The 15,900-nt window shown below is 37.5% G+C and overlaps 1 protein-coding gene across 3 annotated transcripts in view; it reads right to left on the reverse strand.

Annotated features, from left to right (window-relative positions):
• Window positions 1-15,900, reverse strand: part of kdm5c (lysine (K)-specific demethylase 5C) — a 132,662-nt gene that overhangs the window by 103,293 nt on the left and 13,469 nt on the right. For all 3 annotated transcript variants that reach the window (XM_028813375.2, XM_028813373.2, XM_028813374.2), the window contains exon 3: window positions 6,458-6,535. In XM_028813375.2, coding sequence (XP_028669208.1) covers window positions 6,458-6,535 — 78 coding nt within the window. The remainder of the gene's footprint in view (window positions 1-6,457; window positions 6,536-15,900) is intronic.

The raw sequence follows: 15,900 nt of genomic DNA on the forward strand, positions 1-15,900 counted from the left end.
TAACAGAGGTGGGTTTGGATTCTTCCAATTGAGCAAGATAAGTCTATGTGCCAATAGCAAAGTAAAGGCAATTACAATTTGTTTGTCCTTCTCCACTTTAACACTAGAATCCCTGAAGCCTACGAAAAAACTTGTAATCCCCGCCCACCTTAAATTCCTTCGCACCTCTCCATCAGCGTCTTTTGTTTTGTAAATGTGTCGATCAGCACAAGCAGCCTGCTATCCCATCCTGAACCCCTCCCCCCCAACCACCATCACATGATGCAGCTCAAGTCGCAATGAAGATTCTCAGAGGTCAAGTCCTGTTTATCTGGGTGTGAGGTGCTTGGAATTGTAGGGGGTAAATAATATATCGTTATTTGGAATACATACATTTCATGTGTGTTCCATGTCTACATCTGTGTAAATGTAGTATGAGATACGAGGCAGGAATTATAATGCGAGAAGAATGAACTCCAAATATCAAAAACACTTTCACAAGAGGTACAAGTATAACAAGACAAGTGCATTTTTATTCAAGAATATAACTAGAAAAAAAAATCTGTTTAGGGTACAATGCTGACACTTCCACTTGGGTGGCTGCTGACTCGTAATCAAGAGGTTCTCGACTCAATTACAAGCGCATCCGTTTTGAGTAGTGAGTTGCTCCTATTGTTACTATTATAGAATAAAAACACACATTTGATTTGGGTCTGTAACAGCCAGTTAAATTTATGGTACTTGATAAAGTTATATATTTTTTTTTTTATAATGCAGTTTTACTCTCAGTTACGTTCGAGCTCCCCTCGATCGGACACTGCTAGTTTTCAAATAAAGAACAGAGGTGAACTCGGAAGATGAAGGTTCTACATCAGTAAAAGAGAACAGAAGCCCTCCCTGTAAGAAACGTCCACTCACACATAAGAACGACGCAGCTGCACCAGGCGCAAAGGCAAAAGATGACACCATTTGGATGCAGCAACAGGTTGGGCGTCATCATGCCAGTCAATCTGCCACATGCATGTCCTTCAAAGAAAAAGCTTGGCAGGCTCTGCATACAGAACTCAACATCTTGACAACTAAAGAAACCGAACAACTTATTTATAAGTCAAGACATCATTATTATGAACATGGAGAGAAAGCTAATAAGCTTTTAGCTCAACAAATCCACAAGCAAGAAGTTCGCAATGCAATCCCAGTAATCACCAACATGAATGGAGAGGAAATCATTGACCATAAAAATATAATGCACACATTTAGAGATTACTATAAAATCTTATATTCTTCTGAGTTCAAAGAAGACAACACACAATCTAATGCATTTCTGGATACATTACAGACACCACAAATAGATACTTTAAGTGCTGAGGAACTGGATAAACCTCTGACCCTATCAGAATTCCTAGATGCTATAAAGTCACTTCAAAGCGGGAAATCAGCAGGCCCTGATGGCTGCCCTGTAGAATTTTATAAGAAATTCTCTACTCAGCTAGCTCCCCTCTTATTGGCAACATTTACAGAAGCTAGAGACAATCAAATTCTACCTCAAACTTTTCATCAAGCATTAATCACCGTCTTTCCTAAATAAAATAAGGACTTATTACAATGTGCATCATACAGACCAATTTCACTCCAAAATAATGATGTTAAGATACTCTCAAAAATTATAGCTAGAAGGATGGAGAAAGTGCTGCCTTCGGTAATATCACAGGATCAAACTGGATTTATTAAAGGCTGACACTTATCTTCCAATCTCCGACGCCTGTTTAATGTTATATATTCACCAGCAAAGTCAAACACCCCAGAGATGATATTATCACTAGATGCAGAAAAAGCATCTGATATGATTGAATGGAACTACCTTTTCACTGCATTGGAGAAATTTGGGTTTGGCCCGAATATGTGCGCATGGATCAAACTACTGTATACCAAATCCAGAAGCTTCAGTTTGTATTAACAACATTTGTTCAGCCTACTTTAAGCTAGAACGTGGCACCAGACAAGGATGCCCCTTGTCACCACTGCTGTTTGCCATTGCCATTGAACCACTGGCGGTCCACTGACGAAATTCTTATCAGATAAAGGGGATTATCAGAGAAGGACTGGAACAGAAAATTTCTCTATATGCAAATGATATGGTTTTATACATATCAGACCCAGAAAAAACTGTGCCTGCAGTTTTAACAGCACTTACAGAATTTCAAAAGATATCTGGTCTCAAAATTAATCTGAATAAAAGTATACTCTTTCCAGTGAATTCACAAGCATATAATATTAGATGGGACACCCTACCTTTTACCATAGCAGATCAGTTTAAATACCTAGGGGTATATATCACAAGTAAACATAAAGCTCTTTATCAACATAATTTTGCCGTCTGTATGGAGAAAATTAAGCAAGACTTACATAGATGGTCAACCCTTCATCTCACTCTAGCCGGAAGAATTAACGTTGTTAAGATGAATATCCTTCCTAAACTTCTTTTTTTATTTCAAAACATTCCAATATATATCAATAAATCATTTTTCAAGCAATTAGATTCAACTATAACCTCATTTATTTGGAACTCAAAACACTCACATATCCGAAGAGCGACCCTACAAATACCTCAGGCAGAAGGTGGCATGACTCTATCTAATTTTCAGTTTTATTACTGGGCAGTAAACATACAAGCCATAAAAACCTGGACACAAATAAATGAACATACACAGGCTTGGTTCGCAATAGAAGTAAAATCCTGTAGTACTTCTTTATACTCCCTGCTCTGCACTCCAATAAATGCAAGTTATCGCAAATATACTAATAACCCAATTGTGCTTTACTCACTCAGAATATGGAACCAATTTAGAAAGCAATTTAAGATGGAAAATCTTTTATCTGTGGCACCCCTGCAGGAGAACCACCTCTTTCAACCCTCGCAAACATATCCAGTTTTTAATACCTGGAAAAGATCTGGGATTAAATTGCTCAGAGATCTTTATATAGACAATATCTTTGCATCCTTTGAACAACTACGTTCCAGATTCAACCTCCCAGCTACACATTTATTTCACTATCTTCAAATTAGAAACTTTGTTAAACAGAAACTGACGATTTTCCTCATCTCGTACCTTCCACCATGCTGGAAAAAATACTGCTCAATTTCGGGGAATTAGACACCATTTCCGCATTATATAAAATTTTGTTAAGAGTCCCTTCCTTTCAAAGATCCAAGAGGACAATGGGAAAAAGATCTCTTCTATACTAATAAAAGGCAAAGCCCTCACTGACTGACTGACTGACAAACTCACTCTTCACTAATTCTCCAACTTACCGTGTAGGTAGAAGGCTAAAATTTGGCAGGCTCATTCCTTACAGCTTACTTACAAAAGTTAGGCAGGTTTCATTTCGAAATTCTACGCGTAATGGTCATAACTGGAACCTGTTTTTTGTCCATATACTCTAATGGAGGAGGCGGAGTCACGTATCGCGTCATCACGCCTCCTATGTAATCACGTGAACTGAAAACAAGGAAGAAATTTACAGCACGAGTCAAACGCGGGAACGAAGGTAAATGACGTTAATTGTTGAGTGTCTTTTAATACTGTGTAAGCATACATATTAACACGTGCAATTAAACGTGTGCATTTACGGGGTGATTTCTCAGGCTTAAAAGCTCACCTTTTATTAAAAACGTAAATGCAAACTGTTTTCATTCTGAAGGGCACAAACCACGTTAGATTTCAGCCGTTAAATGTGCAAAAATGTCGGTACACCAGATACATAAGCGCAACATATTATCAGTTGTATTGTATGCTTACAATACATATAGAAATGTGTTAATCGTTAACTAATATTATGGGATCGTGTTTTTCGACTCGCGCCTTGATTTAAACGATTGCATGTCTTGGTGGGTTTGCGTAGCTTATTGTCAATATCTTTACACCTCTTTTTAAGACTTAATTTAAAAAGGTTTTCTTTTCTTCTTAATTAAAATTTAAAAGCAATACTTCACCGCTGCGAAGCCCCTCTAGCGCTGACGTCTGAGGTTCGATTACCGTAAGCGAGAATAAGGGGGAAACACGTGTCGCGTACTCTGCATTATTTCACAGTAAACTATTTTCAACCATTCTATGATCTGCTTCTCACAAATGAAGGCACCGTGGCTGATGTTAGCTGACTTGCTGGCCAACCATAAGCATTACCTGGTAGGTAACCAACCACTCACTTCACTCCCTTATGGGAATCGAACCTCGGCGCTAGAGGCGAAGCCCCTAAAATTGAGCCACGGTGTGTGGTTCGTTTATTTGACAGCATGTAGATCGGGGTAATTACATTCACCGCATTCGTAGTCTGATTCACAATCTGATTGTATGGATGGTTACCTACCAGGTAACGCTTATGGTTAGCCAGCAAGTCAGCTCGAAGTGATCACTCGAGTGAAGGCAGCTTCACAAAAAAACAGATCCTTAACAAATTGTTATTGGTATATTTTCCCTCAATTTAAAAAGGTTTTCTTTTCTTCTTAATAAAAATTTAAAAGCAGTACTTCGCCGGTGCGAAGCGCGTGGATTTGAGCGACTGACGCATACAGACATATTCATGAGTGCTGGTACTTCGGAAAGAAAGCACCGTGTAAACCTAAAGTTTAAATTAAGTTCATAGACCTACAAAAGGTTGCCATTGATTTGAGGCAAGATTGCTTTTCTCCTGTACAACTATACGTTGCATTCTCAACAGTAAGCTTGTACGGCTTGGTCATATTACAACCGGAGTGCTGAACTGACAACGTGGTATACAAACAGAACTATAACAATCGTAAAAAAAGAAGAAAAAAAAAAAGCGAAGAACCCTTGGATTTAATAAAAAGGCTCCTTCCTTGGTGAAGCAAGGAAAAAAGGAAGACCTTATATGGCGTTCGTTTATAAAACAGTGGAAAAGCTGTGTTAAGGCTGCTTCACAAAAAAACAGATCCTTAACAAATTGTTATTGGTATATTTTCCCTCAATTTAAAAAGCTTTTCTTCTTAATAAAAATTTAAAAGCAGTACTTCGCGGGGATTTAGATAGAATATATATATATATATATATATATATATATATAGATATATAGATATATAGATAGATAGATAGATAGATAGATAGATAGATAGATAGATAGATAGATAGATAGATAGATAGATAGATAGATAGATAGATAGATAGATAGATAGATAGATAGATATATATATATATATATATATATATAGATAGATAGATAGATAGATATAGATATATATAGAAATAGATATAGATAGATATAGATATAGATAGATATATATATATAGATATATATATATATATATATATATATATATATAGATATATATACACAGATATATAGATATATATACACATAGATATATAGATATATATACACATAGATATATAGATATATATACATAGATATATAGATATATACACATAGATATATAGATATATATACACATAGATATATAGATATATATACACATAGATATATAGATATATATACACATAGATATATAGATATATATACACATAGATATATAGATATATATACATAGATATATAGATATATATACATAGATATATAGATATATATATATATATATATATATATATATAGATATAGATAGATAGATAGATAGATAGATAGATGTATATAGAGATATAGATATATAGAGATATAGATATATATACATATATAGATATACATATATATATAGACATATATATAGATATATATATATATGTATGTATGTCTATATATATATATATATATATATATATATATATATATATATATATATATATATATATATATATATATATATGTAAGCTTATAAGTACTGCCTTACTTCTCTTTAAGAAAGGATGATGTAATGATACTTGATTTAAACGATTCCATGTCTTGGTGGGTTTGCGTAGCTTATTGTCAATATCTTTACACCTGTTTTTAAGACTTATTGACTGAAACGGGCTTTCACGAAAAAAGTTAGGGCTTTGCTACAGGATACACCCTCCACAAGTTAAGGAAGTAAAAATAAAAGTATATATTTCTGTTTTATTTAAACCTTTTAAGTTCGTATGCATAGCCCCATTTGGTTGTTTTAGTTTTTTTTTTCTTTCTTCAGTAATACTTAATCTCCTTAAAGAAAAAGAACATATGCATTTTACTTTTTTTTGTATCTCTTTAGTAATATTTTAGTGTAAAAGGATAACCAGTATTTAAACTTTTTATGTTACTTTATACATTTATTTTACACAATGTTGAAAAATTAATAAAAAACATTTACATGTTACTTATATAAAATCCAGATTGATTGTTGACTTAACTTAAAATTTTAGCGGGAGGGGGGTCAATTTTCAACAAAAGTGTGTGCAAAGCAGTCCCCTAAAAAAAAAAATTGTTTGTATCCTCCTTTACCTCTGCAAAACCTTCATCAAAATATCATTTAAAATGATCATGAACACTCTACCTCAAGCTCATTGAGCCTCTGCACTCGAGGAGTGAAGTGGAAATTATCTACTTCCACAGCAAATGGTGGCTGCCAGTCCTGAAAAAGATAAAAGACATTAACATTAACTGAATTTAAAGATACACAGAAACAGTTTTCATAATTTGTAAGCTTGAATTTTAAATGAATTAGCCTTCGGTTTTGTTACACATATAAATTTCTACAACTTCTAAATGCAAAAACTGTATATAAAATCTTTTCAAATAATTTCAGCTTCATTAAATCAATGTTACCCCTCTCAAACTGATCATTTCACCAATCAGATCACAGGATCTGTTGATTCTATAATGTTCACGTAGATGATACCACCATATCCATAAAAATTCTATCTGCACTGGCATAAGTTTACATTAAACTCAATATGACAGTTATTATATAGTACACAAAAATATTTTCCAAAAAAATTAAGAACAATCATAAAGAGAATTTAAATATTTTTAAAAATTCAAAAACAATGAGCTATAATCTATTAGCATAATTACTACTGTGTAAATTCCATATGTTTGACAAATACGTGGCAAATCATTACCTAGTACAGAGCAAGATAACTGAATCATGATAAAAGTATTGAATAAGATGTCATTTCCTTTTTTTCTTTTTCTAACTAAAGTTTGAATTGTGAAGAGTAACTCATCAATTGTTCTCTGTATAAACAGGATTTACAAGCTAAGAAGTTGAAATACATAATGTAACTTAATTCAGAAGACTAATACAGTAGACCCCCTCGAAGTCGCAGTTCAGAGTTCGTGGCCTCAGTCGCTCGCTGATTTTTGGTTTTGGTTTTTTTCGTGGCAATACTTCACTGTAGAGTGAAGAAGCAACCTGTAGAGGAAAACGCGGCTTGGAAGGGTGACACGAATCATACAAACTTAAGCAGAGCTGTTTGACTGAAATATTTTCGGCCAGGCAGTGTGTACCTTGGGTCTAAAGTATTCAAAAGTTGTTTAAAACCATCTCTCTCGACCACTTGAATTGGCACCATATCTTTTGCGATGTAATTGGTGACGGCGTTTGTTATGCCATGCCATCTTTTGCCTTTCTTGTCGTAAGGCACTTTTTTGCAGAATGAGTCTGCTGAAGTTTGCCGAGTGTGCTTTTGTGCTTGTACCTTGGTTACTTTAGACTTGTGCTGGACAGTTAACTTAAGCTTTTCGTATTCTTCGTATTCTGTGTGGTGGTTAGTTCACAAATGGTGAAACAAGTTAGTTGTCGAGCTGTCTTTAACGGCAACCGATTTACCACATAGTTTGCAGATTGCCGTCTTTTGAGCAACATCAGTCTTTTCAAAACCAAACCACTGCCATGCGAGTGAGAATGAACCACGTCTGGCAATTAACTCTGATGACGTAGATGGCGAGGCTGTTTTATCATCTGGCGCTGTTTGTTCACTCATTTTAAGGCATGGAGCGACGCTAACTTGCGGCTTTTGCTGGACGTGCATGCCTACGCAACTCGCTTTGCGCACGCACAGTGGTCTATACTGTTGCATTAGTGAATGAACTCTTTTTTTTGCAAAGCAAGTTACATACTCGATAATTTAATCTTGCACATCGTTAAAACAGCAATTAAGATATAATCGTAAATGATGTATATCACACATGCCTAATATACAGTGCTCAAAAAAATTAAGGGAACACTTAATCATTACAGACTGTGAATCAACTTCAGTGCAACATTTTTTGAGAAGTGTATTTTAATTTTTACTGTTTGCTAGATGGGAAAAACAATTACTAACAATTTAAGAAAATGTACTGTTTTGATTTTTAACAACAAGGAAAAGGTAAAACCTGAAGTCAACAATTCAAGTTATTGAGAGCATGTGGTAAGGTGAGGGGTGGGTACTTTGCTTATGTGATGATCTAAGGCTTTTTCAAAATTGCACAATTGCCACTTTATGGAGAGGGAAAATTGCAAATGCATATAATAGTCTGATGAGCTACGAGTTTTGCAAACCTGGTAGTGTAGGTACGCGTTCAGGACAGTCCAGCTTCATTTACAGGGTAGTAGGGTTACACAGAAGGGTTTTACAGCAACATTTATTTGTAAAGTTTTGTTGAACATGATAACACTCCACTTTCTACTGCAATATAAACACAATTAGCACCATGTAAGAGAATGTTTCAGTAATTAGATGATATGTATGATGTCATGATGTATGGTCTTTTTAAAATGTACAAAACGTACATGTACGTTTATAAGAATTACTTACGGATGCTTTGAAACCACATCAGGTTTTTTGTTTGGCACCTCCTGATTCATGAGAAAAATGTCTAGTTACTCAAGAATTCAAGCTTTTTGGGGTACCTCCTACTTTTGGACCTCTAGACCCAAATGATCTCATCTTTATTGCATTTCTGGATCATATTTTGTGTACAAAATTACATCTTTATGATAAAGAGTAAATCAACAGGTGTCTTCGGTACAGATGATCACAAGAAAGCTGTGCATAGCACATCAACCAACCCCAGGGATTCACACCCTAATGTGATATGAGGGGTCAAAGTTATTCCTTTTCATAAAACTTTGAAAAAACAAGGATTGGAAATTTAGGAATGTGGAGTGTTATTTTAAGCTTATTTTGACGTTGCTGATCACAAATATTGGCATTATTTCATTCTTTATTGGTGGTGCTAGCTCTCTAAAATCCATTCCTAAAAACATAAGCATTTGGGGCACTGTTTCAGACGATTTCAAAGTCACCGATTACAAACATGAGGTTATTCTTGATCCTTTAATAGGGAATGTCTACCACAATAAATATTTAGACGTTAAACATTTAAACTGAAGAACATATTTTAATATTTCCAATACCTGACATAACTATTCTTGTTTATTATGTACTTCAACATTATGAAGTGCATCATTATATTTCTTATGAAGGACTGCTAATGCCAGTTCACACCTTTCATCATACACATTTAGAAGGCCACAGTTACTGACCTGTGTATACAGCTGCATTATAATTTGTCATGCTTGAACCATTATGCAGGTGCTCACAAGAGAAAAGATGGGTTTTAGGCCTGAGCGACTGACTGTGCATGAGGAATTGGGTCTTTTGTTTTTATCAAATCATTTTTGGTTAGGAAAATACTGCATGAACCAAAGATACCAAAGATCTGAAATATGTGGAAGCCCTCCAGGTTTTGTGAGTCTGTAGTTTGGTTGTCTGGAATTACAACCTGATTGTCCTGGGCATACAATTGTGAGGATTTACACTTCTTTGAGTACTGCAAAGGTACTTTACAAACACATGGCAGGCTTGGATTACAAACGAGTTCCATTCTTGCAGACATTCATAACATGATTTTGTATGAAAGTCAGTACCCATAATGAAAAGTATAATGCTATATTACTAGATTTATATAAAAAAAATTATACTTCTTAATAAAATGGCAGTAAAGCAATATTATTGTACTTTAAATCACAGAACACAAGTAATTATACTGAATAAGTACAGTACGCCGACCTTATGCTTAAACATTTTTTGATACAGTACAAATGGTGACTCTCTGAGGCGTGCTGCCTCCTCCTCTGGATCACTCATATAGTCAAGACTCCATTCATCAATATTCCCTGAAGGACGTAATTAGGGTGCTGGGAATTACAAGTGGTAGATTCTGCCACTCAGCTGAAAGGATAGCAGCTTATCTGTGATTACACAATAGGTTATTACACAACTACACAAATGACTGCTGCTACATATTCGTGCAAGTCAAAACTACTTTGTTTCATTCATAAATTTATAAAAATGGAGGTTGCTAGATGAAAACTAAATGAAATTCAGTTGAAAACAAAAATATTTGAGTTTTATGCACTCTTTCCTTTCTAAGAAACTACTGAAAGTCGAGACTGCATTAAACCCGAGACCTACCAATAAAACAGACAACCATTTGGAAAAGTATATATACAACTTTTCAATTTTTTGAATTTAAACTTCAGAACATAACAATCTTCTACTCTCATTTATAAAACTGTGTGGATTCAAGAATGAAAATGTGTGTGCCAAAAAAAAAGACAGGAAAGACACAAAAATCAGATTTATAAAACCTGGTGTACACATATTTTCTTTGCAATTTACCCTTTATAAGTAACAACCATCTTGTAAATATGCATATATCCACCTCAAAACATCCCATATATGAAGAATACTAGTCTACCTCATACTGTACATATATAATCACGATGCTGCAGAATCATTGGCTGGTACAGCAGCTCCATCTTGATGCATCAAAACCCCGCCAGCTTCATTCAAGAGTATCTGGCAGTGTTCTGCAACTGAGAGTACAAGTTTATAGCATCTCCCCTCTACATTCTACTGGCTTGGGAAAGATGCAAGTCACCAGCATCTGAGCGACTGGCAACTATCACCTGACACATGTTTGTTTGCTATTAAAAATGTGCTGTTATAACATCATCATTGCCATTTTAATGAATAGTATAAGCCGTATGAAACACTAAGGGTTCAGCCAGTTACTTTACCAATAAGCCATCACATCCGCCAAAGCTAGCTTGCTTCAAAATAAATGAATCACATGCTCTCATGTTAATGCAATTCTCTGTGCAGTGATGAGGTCAACACATGTGTATAACACACTTTCTGCAGGTACACATCCTTAGGATTCACAAAAACTATTCTGCCAAGTAGCCATCACCAAAGGAGAAACATTAAATCAAGAAAAATTAAATCTGTACTCACAAGGGTTGCACAGTATACTGGCACACAAAAAGATACCAAAAAAACTCAGTTTTTAAAATGGTACATGTACCAGCAATTTGCTACTTCTACCACTCGAAGTAAAGGCTAGTTCTGAAAGAACATGTACTCAGCTCTTCACATACTGTAGATTAGAGTTCCAACGGTCTCAGTGGAAGATGCCGTCGCTGTACTTTGTATATAAGAGCTAGATCGAATGTTATTTACCTATTTATCATGATTTATTAACTTACTAGGGGGCTCCACCCCCTGCTCGCTTCGCTCACCAACCCCTGGTATTGGGTAACCCGAAATACATTGATGTATGTATGAGATATATTGGAGTGTAAAGGTGTAGATGACAAACAAAGGAAGTAAAGAACCCATAGCATGGCACATTAGAAAGATATATTGGAATATTTCTTTATACACAACATTTGTAGTAAAGATGGTGTGTTGTCCTTGAATGAGTTCTCCTTGGTATGGAGTATCTATAACTAACTGTAATGTCAGATGAACGCCAAACTCTTGAGAAGGCTACATAAAGTTGTTGGTTCCATCAGGACGTAAATGCAGGACAATATCACGGTCAAATGGAGGCTCACCATCTTTACTTTGAAAGACAATTGCAACTTCATTAACGATGGGAAGATTGTTATCGTCTTGGATCGTGTCCTTTGTCCTATATTAACACTAAAGCAATTGTAGTTGGCGCTACACCTTCTGCATCTGCTTTTGTATTGGCCTCCCTTTCAACCTCATGTAGCATCTTTATAGACTTAGCTAATGTGTGATTGTTTATGACTTCAGCGACGTTTCTCATTATCAGCTCTGTGCATTGCTCGTTTTCAGGAAGGTTCATTCGTTGATAGATTGCGTCATCTGGATCTAACACGTAGATTTGTGTATATTTGCGCTCGTGATGTGGTCCAGGGTGCACTATTCCAATCCGATGTAATATTTGTCCACATACGCGAAAGCAGTATGGGCCATTGCCAGCTGGTGGCCAGATATTTACCCCGGTAGATGCAAAAGCAAATGAACTATTGTAGGATCTAATGCAGTCCATAATGCCTGCTTTGCAGACGCGCGTTGTAGGCGCCTGCGTTCATTGATTTTATCTAGGCGGGCTCGTTTTTGTATCTCCATCAGTTGTGGTCTTTTGTTTTGAACCCGTGCCTGCTTTGCTTCAGCAGTTTCAGATGCGCGTTGTAGGCGTCTATGTTCATTGTATTTGTCCATGCGGGCTCGCTTTGGTAGCTCCGTTAGTCGAGCTGTTTGGTTTTGGAGCCGAGACAGTTTTGCTTCCGCGGTTTCAGACATGCGTTGTAGGCACCTACGTATCCATGCGGGCTCATTTTTGTAGCTCCGTCAGAGGTTCATTCTTTGATAGATTGTGTCATCTGGATCTAACACATAGATTTGTGCATATTTGCGTTCGTGATGTGGTCCAGGGTGCACTGTTCCAATCCGATGTAATATTTGTCCACATACGCGAAAGCAGTATGGGCCATTGCCAGCTGGTGGCCAGATATTTACCCCGGCAGATGCAAAACCAAATGAACTATTGTAGGATCTAATGCAGTCCATAATGCCTGCTTTGCAGACGCGCGTTGTAGGCGCCTGCGTTCATTGATTTTATCGAGCGGGCTCGTTTTTGTATCTCCGTCAGTTGTGGTCTTTCGTTTTGAACCCGTGCCTGCTTTGCTTCCGCAGTTTCAGATGCGCGTTGTAGGCGTCTATGTTCATTGTATACGTCCATGCGGGCTCGCTTTTGTAGCTCCGTTAGTCGAGCTGTTTGGTTTTGGAGCCGGGACAGTTTTGCTTCCGCAGTTTAAGACGCGCGTTGTAGGTGCCTACGTATCCATGCGGGCTCGTTTTTGTAGCTCCGTTAGTTGAGCTGGATCGTTTTGGAGCCGTGACTGTGACTCCATTAGTTATCCGTTGTCTACCGTTAGTAATATGGATAATTGCACTTACTGTTAATACGGAGCGTTTTCTGTGGTTGAACTGTTAATAATGCATCACTGTAATGTGATCCACATATGCTATATGGTTTGGACGTGTGAGGATGCCGTACGTCTAATACGGAGAGTTTGTTTATTCTTATTACCCGGACCATGCTGTGTAGTGTGGATGTTTAGTTCAGAAGCGCGTTGTAGGCGCCTGCGCCTTTCGTACTATCTTTGTGGACCTTTGCAGACTCTGTAGTGTCTTCAGTTTGACTCTGGGGTGCAGTGCAGAATCCTCTTTTCTGTGTGGCTGTGTCGTTAGTGGTTAGCTATGGGCACGTTGTTGCTTCATGTCTTATTAACGTTAGTTGAGCGGTTTCGTTTTTGAGCCGTGACTTCTTCGTTTGTGGTGGATCAGACTTCGCTTGCGGTTTATGAGACGCGCGCTGTAGGCGCCTGCGCACTACGTCTCCTGCGTCCATCTCCGTGTACCTGGGTCCGTGCCTTCCGGTTTACCATTCTCGGTTAGTAATATGGATTTTCCTACAGCGTAAAGTCACAAGTAGACTGCAAAGCTTCCCGTGTACATACACAAAGTACAGCGACGTGCATTCTTGCTCTGATGTAGAACTGTTGTCATGATCTGAGTTCACCTCAGTTATAGTGCGTCTTTATGTGAAAACAGCAGTGTCAGATGTGAATGGGGGGTGACAAGCGTGAACGTGACTAAGAGAATAAAAAAAAAAAAAAGCTAACCTTTACAAGTATCATAAATTTACACCCGCTGTTACAGACTGAAATCAAATGTATGTTTTTATTCTAAAATAGTAAGAATAAGAGCAGCTTACTTCTCAAAACAGACTTGACCTGAGTTGAACCCGTGAAGTTTTGATTACCAGTCAACAGCTGATACCGTTGCGCCACCGAAGCGGTTGTAGCAAATACGTGTCACTATCGCACCCTAACGTGGGTTCTTTTTCTGCAGTTATAGACATGAATAGAAGCGCACTTGTTCTGTTGTATTTGTACCTTTTGTGAAAGTGTTTATTTGATATTTGGACTTCAGGCTTCACACATTATACACTTCATGTCTACATTTTGTCAATTATTACTAAAACATGAAAAACGTTTCTGTTTTAACGATGTGTTTACATAAACATGAAATGCATGTGCTGTGGTGGGTTGGCACCCTGCCCAGGATTGTTTCCTGCCTTGTGCCCTGTGTTGGCTGGGATTGGCTCTGGCAGACCCCCGTGACCCTGTGTTCGGATTCAGCGGGTTGGAAAATGGATGGATGGATGGATGGATGAAATGCATGTGTTCCAAATAATGATATAGTATTTATAAAAGGTGTCATTTTGCTCGACTTCTCACTCTATACAACTCTAAGCAACTAACATGCAGGTAAACAGACTTGAGCTGAGAAAACTGTGTGGCGGGTGGGGGGATGTGATAGAAGGCTGCTTGCTGCTTATCGACACGTTTACAGGACAAAAGACGCTGATGGAAAGGTGCAAAGCGATTTAAGGTGGGACGGATCTACAAGTTTTTTCGTAGGCTTTGATAATTCTAGTGTTAATCAAACTGCCTTGTGTATTTATTTTTTTTTACAATAAACCCTGCGCTGCACACGACTAACATGGACCACAAAACATGTGATGCATAGATCAGACAAAATCTGAAGGTCAGCTGTTTGTTTACACAGTCTAAGTAATGATCTACATAAAATCCCAGGCAATTAACGGGATTATATAAATATCAGCCAAACTACTGTGTAGCTGCTGGTGAGTAAGGCAGGACCGAGTATGAGCCAAATGCGTACCAAAAGAAATCTCTCAACCCAAAAAAATTAATTTTAGAAAGGTTTAGTGAAATTTCAAAGTAGACAAAAGTTGACATCCAGAGGTAGAGGGCGACAACCAGCTGTTAATAGCGACAAAACTCACTGTTACGTTACAGGCATTCCCTCTCTGCTTGGAGGAATGTTAGACTCATTGACTTGACATCTAATCCTTGCGTGTGCGTGAGTTACAAAATGTAAACAAATGCAAGATGTCATCGACATTTCACAAGGGAGCGAAGCGAATGCAGAAAACAAAATACTCAGCAGACGATATTTTGCGCATTATCGCAGAGTCAGACTCTGATGTTGTTGAGAGTGATCAGGAGATCGAGCAAGAGAGTGAGGAACTGGCATCAGCTGATCAGACACCAGCCAATGCCACCCCAGCTGAGCGCATTCGTGCAGCCAATGCACCTATGGCAAGGTTTGTGTGGGAGGAATACCCAGACATTGATCCGTGGGAGCCAAACTGGCTACCAGACTTCACTAGACAGCATGGACTGCTTTTGGACTCAACAGATTACCAGTTGCTGGACTACAGGCTGTTCTTTCCTGAGGCTGCCTTTCAGCTACTGTCAGACGAGACAAACAGGTATGCAGAGCAGTTAATTGAATCGCGGGCTGCGTTTGCACCACATTCTCGTTTTTAAAAGTGGAACAAAAGACAAGATGAAAGGCTTTGTGGCATTACAAATAGAGATGGGACTAGACTGGCGATATAACTTCAGGGAGTATTGGTCCAAATGTGCTTTGTCCCCTGGTGGCTTTGGACAGGTTATGCTGCGTGACAGGTACGTGCTCCTTCAAAGTGATTGTGAGCAACTGAGTTTCATAAATTCTGACATTAGTGATGAGGAGTTCTTGGGGTTTCCAGAAAACTAGAAGAGTGCTTGAACCTTAAAGTCTCTCCTCATTT

Source organism: Erpetoichthys calabaricus, chromosome 11, assembly GCF_900747795.2.
Source record: "Erpetoichthys calabaricus chromosome 11, fErpCal1.3, whole genome shotgun sequence".
Taxonomy (NCBI): domain Eukaryota; kingdom Metazoa; phylum Chordata; class Cladistia; order Polypteriformes; family Polypteridae; genus Erpetoichthys; species Erpetoichthys calabaricus.